This window comes from Penaeus monodon, chromosome 17, assembly GCF_015228065.2.
Source record: "Penaeus monodon isolate SGIC_2016 chromosome 17, NSTDA_Pmon_1, whole genome shotgun sequence".
NCBI lineage: Eukaryota > Metazoa > Arthropoda > Malacostraca > Decapoda > Penaeidae > Penaeus > Penaeus monodon.
Genome location: NC_051402.1, coordinates 25,979,972 through 25,997,432, shown reverse-complemented (window position 1 = coordinate 25,997,432; position 17,461 = coordinate 25,979,972). Strand labels below are relative to the sequence as shown.

Below are 17,461 nucleotides of genomic sequence, written 5' to 3'. Positions count from 1 at the left end.
GTGAATGAACACCATTGATGATTTTTTTTTTTTTTCCATTCTATCCATTACAGGCAAAGTTTATCTTGTACCATATGACTTTTATGAAAATACTGCATTAGTAATAAGTATGTATAAGTAAAAGAGGAATAGTTTCAGTTTCATGTATCCATATGGTATATGGTAACTTTACCTGTTAGAGTGGAATCTTGGGCATTGTAATGTTAAGTGCTCAGTTGTTTCTTCTGGATGTTGCCACCATCTGCAATTTGGATTGGTTTCTAAATTTAGTCTGTGTTGGTGTTTTTTCAGTCTTGTATGTTTAGTCAGTATTCTTGTAAAATATATATCTAATTTTCTGTTTTCTGATCCAGACCATGGCTGTGGGGTGTTATTTTTGAGGTAATAGGTTTTTGTGATCAAGTTTTTTTGTAACTGTTCTTCCCAATGTCTTTGCTTTTCTCTTTTTTGTTTTATTATATTGCTCGTGTCTTGGGTAATGATTATGGAATTTTCTAATTCATGAGATTTCTTTGCTGCAAGATGTACAACTTAATTTTCAGTTATACTTTTATGTGCTGAGATCTATTGTGTTCTAATATTTTGGTTTTGTTTTGTTAAATTATAAATTAGTTTTGTGTTTCATATGTAATTTGTTTGTAGTTTTTGGGTTTGTGATTTTTTAGTGTTGAGATAGCTGAGAATGAATCTTTAAAGTTTAGTGTATTTGTTAGTTTGTTGAGTTTTATATAGTTTAATCCTTGTTTTATTGCATATAATTCTGCTTCTGTGATTTGAGTATTTTTTGGTAATTTCCAGACTTGTGAGTTTGTTTTGTTCTAAATAGATTGAGATTCTTTTATGTTTTATTAATCTCTGAATGTCTTATGATCATTTTCATATTTTGTGTTTATTAGTATTTGGAATTTCATTTTAATGATTTCATGAGATAGGTATTTTGTGAAGTTGTCCATGAACTTTGTTACTAGTTTGTGGGAAAGATCATACCAAGGTGGTACTGGAGTTATATTCTGAGCTCCAATTATATTTATATTGATTTTTAGTTTTTTACAAGTTTCATTGACTTTGAGTCCAGGAATTTTTTATCTTTGTTGTAATTATATTCTCTGATGTTTTTTTTCTTCTTCTTTTATAGGGTTTTAGACTTCTTATGTCTATATTCCCTGGATCTTGTTTCTTGAAATCGTCTCTCAGTTGTTTGAAGGTTTGATCTCTGTTTTATATGATATTTATTATTCTTGTTCTTTGAAGGAAGATTTTCAAGTGTCTTAGTATGTAGTACTTCTTTGCAGGAGGTTGATTTTCCCCTGTTATAAGTAGAGGAATATTTGGATTAGTTATTTTGATCTTTTTTAATGCTTCTAATAATTTGGTTCTTTCAGAATGGAATCTTGGACATTGTAATGTTAAGTGTTCAATTGTTTCTTCTGGATAATGGCACCATCTGCAATTTGGGTCATTTTCTAAATTCAGTCTGTGGAGGTGTTTTTTCAGTCTTGTATGTTTAGTTAGTATTCTTGTGAGACATACATCTAATTTTCTGTTTTCTGATCTAGACCATGGTTGTGGGGTGTTGTCTTTGAGGTAGTAGGTTTTTGTGATCAGAGTTCTTTGTATTTGTTCTTCCCACTGTCTTTTGATTTTATCTTTTATGTCTTTTATTATGTTGTTAGTGTCTTGGGTGATGGTTGTGGAATTTTCTAATTCATGAGCTTTCTTTGCTGCAAGGTCTGCTATTTCATTTCCAGTTATGCTTTTATGTGCTGGGATCCATTGTATTGTGATGTTTTTGTTTTGTTTTGTTAATGTGTAAATTAATTTTTGTGTTTCAAAAGTGATTTGTTTATAATTTTTAGGTTTGTGATTTTTTAGTGTTAGTATAGCTGAGAGTGAATCTGTGAAGATTACAGTGTTTGTTAAATTGTTATGCTTTATATAACTCAACCCTTGTTTTATTGCATATAATTCTGCTTCTATGATTTGGGTGTTTTTTGGTAATTTCCAAACTGTTGTGAGTTTGTTTTTCTCTATATAAATTGCTGCTGAGGTTGATTGTGGTTCCTTTATTTTTGATCCATCTGTGAAAATTTTATGGTAGTTTTCATATACTGTGCTTATTAACATTTGGAACTGTGTCTTTATTATTTCATGAGGTAAGTCTTTTTTGAAGTTATCCATAAACTTTGTTACTAGTTTGTGCAACAGGTCATACCATGGTGGTATTGGGGTTATGTTTTGAGTTTCATTTATATTTATGTTGATTTTAATCTTTTTGCAAGCTTCGATGACTTTATGAGTCCAGGAGTTTTTATCTTTGTTGTGATTGTATTTTCTAATATTCTTTACTATTAGTTCTTTTACTGGCATGTTCTTTGGTTTTTCCAATATCTTTACTAGCTGTATGCAAGCTAATTCGTTTGCTCTGTCACTTATTGAAGGTTTGTTTGTTAGTGCTTGGAGTGATATTATTAGAGTGGATTTGAAGCATCCTGTTGATATTCTCAGGGCTGTGTTTTGTATTGTTTCTAATTTTTTTAGTTCTGTTTTTTTTGCTGTTCCATATATTTCCAGTCCATATTCTATTTTTGGTTTTACGTAGATGTTATAAAATTCATTAGAGTTTCTCTTTTCGCTCCCCAATTTTATGAGGATATTTTTTTCATTATATTTATTCTGTTAATGGATTTACTTTGATTTTTTCTATACGTTTTGTCCATTTTAATCTTGGCGAGTTAAATTTTAAACCCAGGATGTCTTGACTATCAGTAAATTCTAATTCTACATTGTCTATTTTGATTTTTGGTAGCTGTACTTTCCTTTTGTTAATGAAGTATAATTGGTTGCTTTTTGTTAAATTTATTTTTAGGTCCCAGGTGTCTGCCCATTCTTTTATTTGTTTCAAACCATTTTCCATATTATTTATGGCTTCATTTAGATGTTTACTTGTGGTTATTACAGTTATATCATCTGCGTATATTATTTTTTTTAGTTCCTCTGTCAATATTATATCATTTATCATGATGTTGAAGAGTGTTGGACTTAAAGGGGATCCTTGTGGAACACCACTCGATGTTGTTCCTTTGTCTGAGTTTTGATTTCCTATTTTGATTTGGAACATTCTTTCTTTTAAAAAATTATGTGTCCATTTTAATAAGTTTCCTTTTATTTCAAGGTTGGCCATTTTTATTATTAATGCATCATGATTTACTGTGTCAAATGCTTTTTCCAGATCTATACAAGCCACTAGAGCGTACTCTTTATTTCTAATTGCATTAGTTATGATTGTTTCTATTGTTTTTAATGCATCTATTGTTGTGTGATTTGGTCTAAATCCTGTGATATCTTTGTTTAGTTTATTATTTGTTTCTAACCACAATTAATCTTTTATTTACTATGTTTCAAATATTTTCCCAAGGCAATTTATTCGACTAATGAATCTGTATGACTTTGATTCCGTGGATTTTTTCCGGGGCTTTTAATAGATTTATTATTACATTTTAGCCTCTTGTGGTATTCTCCTTTGGCCCAAATATAATTTATTGTTTTATTTTTAAACTTCCAAGATTTTAGGTGGAGAATTTTTATAAAATTCATACGGAATTTCGTCCGGTCCGTATGCTTTGTTATTTTTTGTATTCTGTATCGCTAGCATTAATTCTTTTTTTGTGATCTTGTCATTTATTTCTAAACTACCAGGGTTATTAGTAGTTCTTCTTTTTCATTATTGTTATCTTTATTTTTCTATTTTTGTTGCTATTCTTGTATTCTCTTTTAAATATTTTAGTTTATTTTCTGTTTCATTAACGGGTTAGACCGTTCTCAATCAAAGGTAATCTATTTGTGTTCTCTTTCCTGTTATTTTTTTTTATAAAGTTCCAGACTTTTTGGATGGGGTTAAAGTCTATTGAGTTGCAGAATTTTTCCCAAGTTCTTTTTTTCTTTCTCTGTTATTTTCCTGGCTTCTATTGATATTTTTTTTATATTCCCCTAGATTTTCATTATGTGGCCTTTTTTTCCATTTATTATAAGCTTTGTTTCTTTTTTTTATGATTTGTTTACATTTTTCATTCCACCAGGGTTTTATGATATTTAGATTTGTTATCATATTCTTCAATTTGAAATACTTTTTCCCTGTGTTTTTGATAAGGTTTTTCAGTTCATTTAATAAATTTTTTCCCTAATTGTATCAGTGTTATTTAATTCTTTTTGATATTTTATCCACCCTTTTTTATTGATTTCCCATTTTTTTTCTTTTGATTGAGGGGACTTTGTATGGTTTTATCCTTACTATATTGGCAAAGGGATCGTTCCTATTTTTGGGTTTCCTGTTTCGATTTTCTAGGTGACTTAGGGTTGGGAAGCTGAATTAAGTCTAGTGTTGATCCCTTTGCATTCTTAGGTCTATTCTGGTGATTTGTCCGGGAGGGGTAATAGCATGATATTATTTCTGTTATTACTTCAAATAAATTTTTGGGCCTGTTGGTTTGTGTGATGAAATTTGAATTTGGATTCCACTTTTGTGATGTGCGTTGAAATCTCCTATAATTAGTTTGGGTCACTTTTTTGTTTTGAAAAATATTCTATGTCGTTTGTTTTAGGTTTTTGCAAGGATTATAAATCAATAAGTGTTCATCCATTTTTTTTTGTAACTGATCTTTACAGCCATGGCTTCAATTTTGTGTTTTAGTCTGTTTTTAATATATTTGTTTGAATTGAATGTTATCCTATATACAATAAACTAGTCCTCTTCCTATTTTTTCCGGTCTATCGTATCTTATTATTTTAAAGTTCTGTAATTTAAAATATCTTATTTTCAGCCAGGGTTTTGCATAGAGCGAGTACATCTGGTTTTTTTCTACATTTATTAGGTGGTTTAAAACTATGTTTTTGTTATGTACAGATCTTGCGTTCCAAAATATGATTTTATTCATAGAGTACTTTCATGATTTTGTTGAATATTGGAATTATTTCTTTAATTGTCTCAGTTATTACTTCAATAGTTGTTTTTTCTGAGTTTATGTTGGTTATAACATTTGTTATTGTTGTTATTATATTTTTATTATTTCTGGCCATGATATATTTTCTTGTTTTATTGAGTTTCTTTCTGTGATTCTTTAATTTTAGTGGAGTTGGGAGTGTCCACGTTATTGGAGAATCTTCAATATTTATTTGTTTATTATTTTTTTCTGATTTCGTTTTGGCTAGTCTCTTGTTTTTTTGATTGGTTCTGTTTTTGGTGTTATATTAGTTCTGACTGATTTTGTTTGTCTCTGGTCTCTTTCTTGAGTTGGGTTTTCTGCCCTGCTGTTAAGCTGTGGGGTTGACTTATGGATTGGGCAAGAGTCTGGACTGTGTCAAATTCTGTTTGTTGTGTGTGTGTGGGTGTCTTTATGTTTTCCTTGTTTGTGAATGTTGTTTTGCTGTGTTGGGTTTTTTTGTGTGGTTTAGTGTTGGGGTTTGTGTGTGGTTTATGTTGGAGTTGTTGTGAATTTGTTTGGGTAGGGGTTTCAGTTCATGAAACAATTTTTTTATGTCTATGTTATTAGGTGTTGTGTTTTGGGTGTTTTCATGACAGTAAAAGCAGTGTGGATTATTTGTGCATTGTTTGTAATCGTGCTTAAGTTCACTGCACTTGCTGCATCTAATTTTATTCTTACAAGTTATGATTCCATGTCCATACCTGAGACATCTATAACATTTTGGTATTGGGAAGGTATATTGTTGTACTTTGTATGATGTATGTCCAATTGTGACTCTTTCTGGTAGAGTTCCTTTAAAAGTTAATCTGATGAATTTTGTTGGGAGCCATTTGTTTTTGTTTTCTTAATCTTTGTTGATTTTATTTATTCTGATTATTTCTATTATTTCACTTTTGTGGTTTAACAGTGGTCTTAGTTTGTCTTTTATATCCTTTATGTCTATTTCAATATCAACTGGGTATATAGTTCCATAGGAGCAGTCTATGTTTTTGTTAGATGCTGGTTGTTTGCAGTTTATATGCCAGTCTCCTAGTTTATTTCTTTCTTTCAGATGTGGTAGCTTTGTTAAATTATTTATTTCAAATCTTATTGCTTTCCCAGTTCCAAGTACTCTCAGTGTGTCCTCTATTATATATTTTTGGAATACTGATTTGTTGATTGCTTCAGTTAATTTCATAGGGTTATTGAAATTTGAGGTTTCTGATTCTCCAGCTAGATTAATGAGTACTACATAATTTTGTCTTACTGTTTGGTTGTTTGTTTTGGGTAGTTGAAGTTCATCTAAGTTTCTGTTGGCTTCGTGTCTCCGGGTGAATTTGGGATCTGGATTTTCTTCACTGTCACTTTCTTCTCTTGGTCTTCTAATTGTTTGCAAGTCGTAGTCCATTTCTTTTAAGATTCCAGGGTTTTCTCCTGGATCTGGGTTTAAAACTTTGTCCATTTAATGTTCTTTACCTTCACTTCACTTCGAGCTCAAGATTTTACTTGTTCACTCTATGGCGGTTTGAGTGGGAGTCCTCTGATGTTTTTTATTATTAGTTCTTTTATTGGCATGTTTTTTGTTTTTTCTAATAATTTTATTAACTGTATACAAGCTAATAATTTTTTTTCTCAGTTATTGGAGGTTTGTTTGTTAGGGCTTGTAGTGATATTAATGGAGTTGATTGGAGTTGATCCTGTTGATATTCCAAGAGCTGTGTTTGTATCATTAAAAAAAAAAATCCTTTTTTTCTGTATATGGCTAGACCATATTCTATTTTTGGTTTTACATAGATATTAAATTTTTTTTATTAGGGAATCTCTTTTTGCTCCCCAGTTATATGAGGATATTTTTTTCATTATATTTATTCTGTTTATAGATTTTACCTTGATGTTTTCTATGTGTTTTGTCCATTTTAGTTCTGGTGAATCAAATCTTAATCCCAGGATATCTTGACTGCTAGTAAATTCTAGTTCTGCATTTTCTATTTTGATCTTAGGTAACTGGACTGTTCTTTTGTTTGTGAAATATAGCAGCTTACTTTTTGTTAAATTTATCTTTATATCCCAAGTGTCTGCCCATTCTTTTACTTGTTTTAAACCTCTTTCAATGTTATTTATGGCTTTGTTTAGGTGTTTGCTTGTGGTTATTATTGTTATATCATCTGTGTATATAATTTTTTTTTTGTTCTTCTGTCAGTTTTAGATCATTTATCATGATGTTAAAGAGTGTTGGGCTTAAAGGGGATCCTTGTGGGACGCCACTTGATATTGTTCCTTTTACAGGATTTTGGTTTCCTATTTTTATTTGAACAGTTCTTTCTTTTAGAAAATATGTATCCATTTTAATGGGTTTCCTTTTATTCCCAAATTAGCCATTTTTATTAGTAGTGCATCATGATTTACTGTATCAAATGCTTTTTCTAGGTCTATGCATGCAACTAGAGCAAATATTTTAGCTTCGATTGCATATGTTATGTTTGTTTCTATGTTTTTTAATGCATCCATTGTCGTATCATTCGGTCAAAATCCTGTTATGTCTGTTTAGTTTATTATTTGTTTCTAGCCCCCAGTTTAATCTTTTTGTTACTATGTTTTCAAATATTTTTTGAAGACCATTTATCTGACTAATGAATATGTATGATTTTGATTCTGTTGGATTTTTTCCTGTTTTTTTATTTGGATTTATGATTGCATTTTTTGAATCCTGTGGGTATTCTCCTTTGATCCAGTGAGGATTTATTTGTTTTATTATTATTTCTAGTATTATAGGAGGAGAATTTTTGTAAAATTCATATGAAATTTCATCAGGTCCATATGCTTTATTATTTTTTTGTATTTGTTACAGCTACAATTCTTTTTTTTTGAGTGATCTTATCATTTATATCTAAATTACTAGGGTTGTTTAGAAGTTCTTCCTTCTCATTATCTGTTAACATTATCTTTCTGTTTTGTTTGCTATTTTTTGGTATTGCTCTTTGAATATTTCCAGTTTTTTTTTATTTCTGTGACTGGTTGGTCAGTATTTAAAGAATAAAAATTCCAAGTTTTTTTTGTTGGGGTGTTGAAATATATTGAGGATTTTCATTATTAGGCTTTTTTTCCCATTTATTACAAGCTTTATTTTTTTTTTTATAATTTCTTTGCATTTTGCATTCCACCATGTTTGTGGGATTTGATTTTTTTGTCATTCTTCAAATTTGAAATATTTTTTTTCCTGTATCTTTTATAAGGTCTTTCAATCCCTTTAATGAATTTATATTTTTTGTATCTATATTGTATAGTTTTTTTTAATATTTTTTCCAGCCTTCATTATTGAATGTCCATTTTTTTTAGATTTATTTGAGGGGTCTCTTGAATGGTGTTATCCCTTACTATTACTGGTAAGTGGTCACTACCTGTGTTTGGTCCTGTATCCATTTCTAGGTGACTGAGAGTCGGAGAAGCTAGAATTAGGTCTAGTGTTGACTCCTTTGCCGTTCTGGGGTCTGTTCTGGTGATCTGGCCAGGAGGAGTTAGTAACATTATATTATTATCTGTTATTACTTTTAATAAACTTTTGTCTGTTTTGTTTGTGTGATTTTGGCTCAAGTTAGGATTCCAACTTGTGTTATGTGCGTTGAAGTCTCTTATTATGAATTTTGGGTCATTTATATGTTCTGTATGATATTCTATGTTGTTTTGGCATTATTTATTACATGGATTATAAATCAGTAGTATATTCATCCAGTTATTTTTATGACTTATCTTTATTTCCATGACTTTGATTTCATTTTTTAATCTGTCCCTTAAATTTATTTGTTTATATTGTATATTATCCTTTATATAAATAGCTAGGCTTCCTCCTATTTGTTCTGGTCTGTCATATCTTACTATTTTATATTATTTTAAGCAGAAAGTGTCTTTGTTCTTTAGCCAAGTTTTGCATAATGTGAGTATGGCTGGTTGTTCTTTGTTTAACAGGTGGTTTCAATCTATGCTTTTGTTAAGAACTGATCTTGCCTTCCATAAAATAATCTTATTCATTGAGTACTGTTATGTTTTCTTTTTAATATTGGAGATATTTCTTTTACTGATTTGGCTATTATTTCTAAAAAAAAAATTTTTGAGTTCATGTTATTTTTAATATTTTTTATTGTTGTTGTTGTGTTCTTTATTATTTCTGTCCATGAGAAGTCTTCTTTCTTTTTTATTTTGTATTTCTTTCTGTGATTCTTTGCACTCTAGTGGAGTTGGAAGTGTTCAAGCTAATGTGGAATCTTCTACATTCAGTTGTTTGTTGTTATCTTTCTTGGTAACTGTCTGGGTAGGTTCTTTCTTTTTTATTTGGGTTCCCTTTTTTGGTGTGATAAATATCTATATATTTTTTTATTTGATCCTGAGAGCTTATCTTTAGTTGGGGTTCTCTACCCAGCTGTTAGGCTTTGGGGTTGGCTAATGGTTTAGGCATATGGTTTGCAATTTATGTACTAGTCACCCAATTTATTGATCTGGTTTAAGGGTGGCAATTTCATCAAATTTTTCACTTCAAATCTTAAAGCCTTTCCCGTTCCAAGCACTCTTAGTGTGTCCTCTATTATGTACTTTTGAAATGTTCATTTGTTTAGTGCATCAATAACCTCATTGGGTTATTAAAATTAGAGGTTTCTGATTCTCCTGTTAAATTCATAGTACCACATGATTCTTTTGTCTTACTGTTGTGTTGTCTGTCATAAGTGGTTGAAATTCTTCTAAGTTTCTGTCGGCTTCGTGTCTCCAGGCAAGTTTGGTATTTGAGTTTTCTTCTCTAGGTCTTCTATTTGTTTATGAGTCACAGTCCATTTCTTTTAATATTCCAGGGTTTTCTCCTAGATCTGGGTTTAAATTTGTGTCCATTTGATATTCATAAACTTTACTTCACTCGAGTTCAAGATTTTACATGTTCACTCCATGGCGGTATAAGCGAAAGTCAAAAGAGAAATCTAATGACACTCTTAAAAGAGAGAAAACAACACTCATTGGTATATTAAATAACTAGATAAGTCATTACTAATACCGAGTGGAGACTAAGTTCATGGCAATCGGGTGGGTACAGTGGCAAAGCTCCCTGATTAAGAAAGATTTTAGTTCATGTGGCCTTGTTTGTGGATTCCTAGGAGTGCTCCCAAGGATGCTGACTGGAGTAATAGGGACAGTCTCAGAGGGGGCTGAGGTAATTGTTTAGAATACTTATATAGGACATTTGCTGTAAAAAAAAAAGCAAACCCCTCTATTATTGCCCCCAGTAGCAGGGAAGGGTATGAATGGTACCGAGGAAATTTCAGGATAAAATGACACTACAGTGGTAATATACAGAATGTGACTCTATTGTTTAATGCAGGGGACCATTAAACAGCCCCTCCTGCGGGGCTGCTGTTGACCAACCCCATCCCTGAGAGATAGAATCCTCCATGTAGTCATGGCGGGCACAGCTTCCATGTGTGGTGAACATGGCAAAATGGAGCATAGGAATTATAATTTACTAATCTGATAAATGGATAATGATGATCTGGAGTATCCCCTACTCTATCATGCTGACTATATCACAGGTTAGTATTCTACTACTCAAGGTACATTCCTATGTGATTCCCCATTGCTCAGTCCTTCTGTACATATGTGTGGTATTCTTTGTAGTTTTGGATGGGGAGCAGGGGGCAGTACCTCCCTTGGGGTTGCATGGGGCACATTCTTGCAATAGATATAGAAGTTTATGATATCTGCAATTACAGTGTCTCTGGGTGGCCGATGCAGAGCACTATCTTACTGTACATTTGTGGTAGATTCTTTGTTGCCCAGGGCTGCAGCCCTCCATTGTGTAGAATGCATGGGGTACAGCCCCCTGTAGTTGACTCTATATTGACCAATTTTTTGTATTTTACCCAGTCCATGCCAGTGCCGGGTAAATAGAGATGGTGACTCGATAAAAACACCGGGCGGAAGGCAATGGCAAACCACCACTCTAAATATCCAAGAAAATCATGGAAACCCATGATCGCCAATGTCCTGGTGGGACAGGGCACTTGGGGTATAATAAAAAAAAAAAAAAAAAAAAAAAAAAAAAAAAAAAAAAAAAAAAAAAATTTACCCCACAATTTCCTCGGTAGCTTTCCTGCCTCTCCCTGCTATCAAGACTAAGATTGTGGGTATTAGGGTGTTTCCACGGCATACTTTATATATATTGATAGTAGAGAGTGAAAGGAATCCATCAATGCCATTATTGTTGTGATCGTGCATGCCAAGGTATTCTGAATATCTAACAGGGCAATAACTAACATCCTGAACCATTCAGTTACAATGGAAAACAATAAAAACAGATTCAAGCTTATTACACTGAATAATTGGAACAATAAATGATAATTGTAACGTTGGATGGCTGTGTGAAAAAAATAATACTATGAAAGACAGTTATAATAATACTTTTGTAAAATAGTGAGTGTCTTAGAAAAAGCAAAATGAACATTGTTGGGTCAAAGTATAGCAGATCAATGTATGCTATATTTTAAAAGAAGTTATAAATACTCATTCCATATTGTGTAATTAACTGCATGCAAGTAAAAAAAAAAAAAAAAAAAGAAATTGTGTGCTCATAAATATATATTTGAAAATTCTAGCATGAACAGATTTTCTTTACTGTGCAATATCAAGTACTACACTGAACACAAAATTCATTACAACAATATGCCATCTAGTTTTTTATTACTATATATAGTGAAAGTATACAAAAAGACTGCACAGGCTAGGGATAAACAACAATAGGAAGGGGTCTGGAGCAGAGCCCCTGTAAATAAAAATGTGAAGTACATGTGATTATGATGTACATGATCTGTTCACCCACATGGGTAGCAATCATAGTTGCTGCCATGCCTCATGGCATTAATCCAATAGACACAGGTGGTAAGACTTCAATGCCATGCCTATTGAAATAAGAGTTTTTTATTGTCTTTACATATAGATGCCTCTACAAGTGCTTAGTCATTGAGGAGTCAGCTATTAGTCATACCTGCCTCACCTGTTTATCCTTTCCTTTGATTTTTTGTAAGATTCATTTCTAGTATTTCATTGTCTTTGATGTTATTGATATTTCAATAACACTTTGATAATCATAATATCAATAAGAAGGATAACAATGTCAGTATTAATAGTATTAGAAAGAAAAATACAGTTTCCCACATTTTATTATAAGGTTTTGATTTTTGAATACCAAATATCCAGGATCTATATCTCATATTTTCTTTCTGTAATGGAAGTTATCAAATAATGCCAGTAATTTTAACCTCTGCAGGAATGTCATCATATGATAGTTAAGATTATGTATTTTTATTAATGCTTCTGTTAACTTGATTCTGTGGGAGCTGAGTGTTGGGCAGTCAAGTGCTAAATGTTCTATTGCTTCTTCTTGGTGTTGGCAGCACCTGCTTAATGGAGTGGCTTCCCTTTTCTATTTGTGTAGGGGCTATTTTAGTCTCGTGTATTTTGTTTTTAGTCACCTGAAGGAAAAGTCAAATTTTTTATTTATTTATTGTCATTTTTTATCCAAATAATTGGTTTGGGCAGTTGTCTTTGAGGTAATAGTTTTGTGTGACTTATATTCTTACTAATTATTTTTCCCCAAACTTTTTTTTTTTTTTTTTTTTTGCTTTGTTTGGCCTTGATTTGCTATTCCATGTAATTGCTTTGCAGTAAGGTCTGTTAGTTCACTGCCATTGATCCTGCAAGGGATGGGATCCATTGTATTGTAATGTTTTAGTTATTTGGTAATGCAATATTTGATGATTAGTTGTTGTGTCCTATATGGGATTTGTTTATGGGTTTTGTGTTTGTGATTTTTTGTTGATAATTTACCTGTTTTGTTGCTCTGAATATATTTCAACCTTTGTCATGTAATCAGCAATTCGGCTTCTATGCTTTTTGTATTCAGTGATAGTCTGCAGATTTTTATGAATTGTATGTATTGGTAATATGTAGATGCAGACTTCTAACTAGGTTTTTAAATTTTGGTACAGCCCTGAATATTTTATGGTAAAATTCTGTAGAATGTTTTTCTGTTGTTTTGGAACCAGTTCTGGATTATCTGATTAAGCAGATTTTTTTTAGAAAAATCCATAATATATTGAGAAATGGTGAGTAGTGATGGTATTAAGGTAATGGTTTTATAGTGTTTTTATTATATATACTTTGTTTGCAGATATAATCCTTATAGTTTATTTGTAATCTTTCCCAGTTCAGCTTTGGTGCATTATATCTTGAGTCTAGAATATAATGACTTAGTAAATTTCATATCCAAGTCACATATATTCTACTTTAGGTGCTCTGTGGTGAGTGCATTAAACAGTTGTTCTCTTGTTTAACCCTGCTTGCAGTCATAGAGGAGGATCACCCATCCAGTTAAGCATAAAGACTCATTTTTTCTTATTGCAAGATCATATATGCCACAGCCAAAATTATAGAGAGCAGGGAAACACATTGTGGTGTGCCCAGTGCTGACTGTGTCTCAGTATGGCAGGGGGAATAGCTGTCTTTTAACCCATTGACTATGGAGTTAAGTACTGTCCCTTGTATTTTTTGTGAATTTTGTTACATACAGATGGTTCCACATGGGCTCAGCCACCAGAGTCTATCAGTAGGCTCTAGTGATCATGCGCATAATAATAATAAGCATTCGGAGGTGAGGATAGACCAGACTCGAAGTGTTGTGATTCTTTATTTCAGAGAATAACCAGTGCAGGGAGGGGTTACACTGCAATCACTTGTATAACGGAAAACTGACTGGGTATTCGATCGTAATTTATGAATACTGGAACATCCTTTTCTTTTGAAAATAAATGATTTAAAGTATTACAAAATAAATCAGAGGTAAACTGAGATAGCTTCTTAGCCTTCATTAGTTGCAATACAACCATAACTCTCAAAATAAATATCAATATTCCATCAAAATACATCATCCTCTTTAAGCATACAATTCTTTTGTATTTAAAAGTACACTTACATAGTCATACAAATTACAAAATTAAACTTCTTTGAATTACTACATGGCTTTCTAGTGCAACTCATAGTCTTTCAATTTCACTGGTAATCTATTTCTTTCTTCTTTTAACGGTAGGTTCATGTCTGAGCCGCCGTCTATGATCGAATATAGCTAAATAAGGATCCTTACCACAATCCATGGCTTTTCTGATCAATTTCTTGGCTGCTTTAACTGCTGATTCTGCTATATCATTTGACTTTGGATAATGTTGGCTACTTGTTTGATTATTAAAATAATAAATTCTTGCAAAATCCATTGTCACTTACAATAATTGAAGGGATGCCATACCTTGCAAAATGAGCTTCCAACTTTTTAATTACTGAATTAGCTGATGTTCTTTCCAATCTATCAATCTCCCAAAAATTACTGAAATAATCAACTCTTACAAGAAAATTGTAATTCTTGAGTTCAAATAAATCTACTCCAACCTTATCCCATGGTCTTTCACTTATCTCATAAGTCATCAGAGTTTCTTTATATTGAGAATTGGTATATTTGTTAAAGGTTTCACATTGGGATACATACTGTTTTATCTCAGCATTCATTCCTGGCCAATAAACACATTCCCTAGCATGTCTTAAACATCCTTCAACACTTATATGTGATGAATGTGTGGCGTCTTCTTTAGGTTGTAATTCTCTAGGTATAACAATTCTCTCTCCTTTGAAAATTAATCCATTCTCTACAGAATACTCATCTCTATTATTATAACATGGTAATTACTGACATGCAACATTCTCTTTACTACCATGCCATCCTTCTACAATTCTCTCTAGTAAATTCATTACTTATCATCTAATGTTGATCTTTGAATCTTTCAATCTAGTAGGCTGTATGGGTACAAGTGATAACATATTAATGTTTTCAAATTCTTGTCCTTCTCCATTTTCTGGCAAATAATTCCTTGACAAGTAATCTGTAACATGCAAATAATTCCTTGACAAGTAATCTGTAACATGCATATAATTTCCTGGCTGATACTCTCCTTCAATATCATACTGAAATGTAATAGCATTCCTTGCAATCTACGTGGTGCTCGATCAAGAGGTTTCTTCATTATAGCCTGTAAGGGCTTATAGTCACAAATGATTTTGGTGAACCTTCCAAAAGTATATTGATTAAATTTCTTGAGTGCAAAAACTATAGCTAACATTTCTTTCTCTATTTGAGCATATCTTGTCTTGGTCGAAGTTAGAGCTCAGCTAGCATAACATAATGGTTTGCCTTCTTGCATTAAACTTCACCAAGTCCTTTCTAACTTACATCACATTGAATTGTTAAAGTTTGTTGGGTCATAATATGCCAATATTGATGTACTAGTCAATAACTCCTTAATCTGTGAAAAAGCTTCTACTTGATCTGGTCCCCGTTGCCATTTTACATTGTTTGTTAGTCCCTGCAAGGATTCCATTCTATCCAGCAATCTTGGCAAATAGCTAGCTAGATAATTAATCATTCCTGATAACCTCTGAATTTCTGTAACATTGGTTGGTAGTTTCATATTTACAATTGTTGTCACCTTATCAGGGTCTGCTTTAATACTATCCTTTGAAATAATGTGTCCTAAAAATTTTGTTTCTGAACTTCTCAAAACAGTTTTGCTCTTATTCAGAATTATTCCTATTACTCTACACTTCTTTAACAATTTACACATGTTCTTATCATTATTTGCATCTTGATTATCATGAATACCATATACTAAAATGTCATCTGCAACACATAATACTCCATTCAGACCTGCCAAAGCATTGTTCAGGCATTTCTGAAAAATCTCACTACTTACATTGAGACCAAATGGTAATCTTAACCACCTATATCTGCCTTTGGGAGTCTGGAATATTGTTAGATAACTGGACTCTTTGTCTAACTGACAATGCCAGTAACCATTTTTCAGATGAAACTTTGAAAATACTCTTGCCCTTGACAAATTTGGTAATACATCAGCAATAACTCTCTTTTCAGTGCTTTACTCAATGCTTGTGGGTCAATACAAATTCTAATGTCACCATTCTTCTTAGAGCTAGTCAGCATTCTATTTACCCAATCAGTAGGTTCATCTACTTTAGCGATTATTTTGTCTTTCTCCATTTGTTTTAATTCCTTAATTTCTTTCTGAAAATATTTCATCATATTTAGACAACATATCATCTATAGAACTAATATTCTCATAATTCACCTTGATGAGATCCATCTGCTCACATGCTCTCTTACCTAAAATGTGTGAAATCTTGTTCTATTACCATAAAGTTAACAGAATATTTCTTTCCATTACTATAGTTCTTTATATCTGTTCTACATTCTCCTAATGGATAAATCTTTGTAGAATTCCACATACACAAAACTTTCTTGGAATTACATTTACACTAGCACCAGAATCTAATTGGAATTGTACACTGTTAGATCCTACCTTGAACTCAGTTAATACAAAATTCTCTTTGGTGCCTTGCTTTATTTGCATATTATACTACTTATCCTCATCATCTGGTTCACTACTGACATTTTCTTCAGCAACCTTATGGATTTTCTTCTTAGCAGCAAATTCTTTGTGCATCACTTTTGACGTACACACCTGTGCAAAGTGATTTCCATTTCCACAATTACTGCAGGTTTCTGGATGAGTTTTGCTGCAGAACTTGCATTCTTTCAGCTTCTCTCCTTCTGAGAAGCCGATAATCTTTTTCTTTATCATCTTCTCTGGTCCTTCACTTACTCTGTGTACTACTTCTCTGTTTCCTTCTTGAAATAATGACATCTGCTTCTATGTAGCTTGGTGTGCAACACAAGTCTTCATTGAATCATTGAATGAAAGGGTCTCTTCTCTGAAGAATTTCTCTCTTAGAGCTTCACCTCTGCATCCAAATACCAGTTGATCACACAAGTGTTCTTGTCTTTTTACCATATCCACAATCTTTCACCATATTCTTGTGTTTTTTGATGAAGGTATCAATGGTCATGTCTGCTAATTGTTGGTATCTTCTATATTTATATTTTGATATCAATGTATTCTCTCTTGAGGCAAAGTGACTGTCATATTTCTGGAGAACATTATCAAGAACTTGTGAAGGGTCAGCCTCACCTTCTGTGGGTTCAGGGAAATTGAAAGAATTATAAACTTCTAATAATTCATCTCCTACCGTCAGTAATAGTGCAACTTTCTCCTCTTGTGTCCTTGTCTTGTAACCAGCTGCTAACATGTAGAAGTTAAACTTGTGCATGAAAGTCTTCCAAGCTTGATCCGTATCTCCACTCAGTACAGGTTTGGTCGGCACAGACAGTCCGCCGGTCGCCATTTCGTCTTGTTGTCGCACAGAAAGACAATCTTCCACCAAAACTTATCTCGATTATGGTGTTCCCTCTTGTTGTCAGTAGTTATGATTCTCTCCACATCATCTTTGGCGTTATATTACATCCCACCGCTGCCAACATGTTTTGTTTCGTTGTCTATTCCATAATAAGCATT

The 17,461-nt window shown here is 32.3% G+C and overlaps 1 protein-coding gene and 1 long non-coding RNA gene across 4 annotated transcripts in view; one reads left to right on the top strand and one right to left on the bottom strand.

Annotated features, from left to right (window-relative positions):
* The window catches only part of LOC119583630 (protein bric-a-brac 2-like), a 37,747-nt gene that overhangs the window by 1,292 nt on the left and 18,994 nt on the right, over nucleotides 1-17,461 (top strand). Inside the window, exon 1 of one of the 3 annotated variants that reach the window (XM_037932216.1) lies at nucleotides 9,647-10,149. The exons of the other annotated variants lie outside the window; for them this stretch is intronic. Coding sequence (XP_037788144.1) covers nucleotides 10,012-10,149 — 138 coding nt within the window. The 5' untranslated portion in view covers nucleotides 9,647-10,011. Of the gene's footprint in view, nucleotides 1-9,646; nucleotides 10,150-17,461 lie in introns of those variants that run through there. 3 annotated transcript variants of the gene reach the window in all.
* Nucleotides 1,217-6,266, bottom strand: LOC119583631. Its single transcript, XR_005229715.1, has 2 exons — nucleotides 6,226-6,266; nucleotides 1,217-1,307 (listed from the first exon to the last, which is right to left on the bottom strand). It is a non-coding gene; the product is annotated as an uncharacterized LOC119583631 (long non-coding RNA).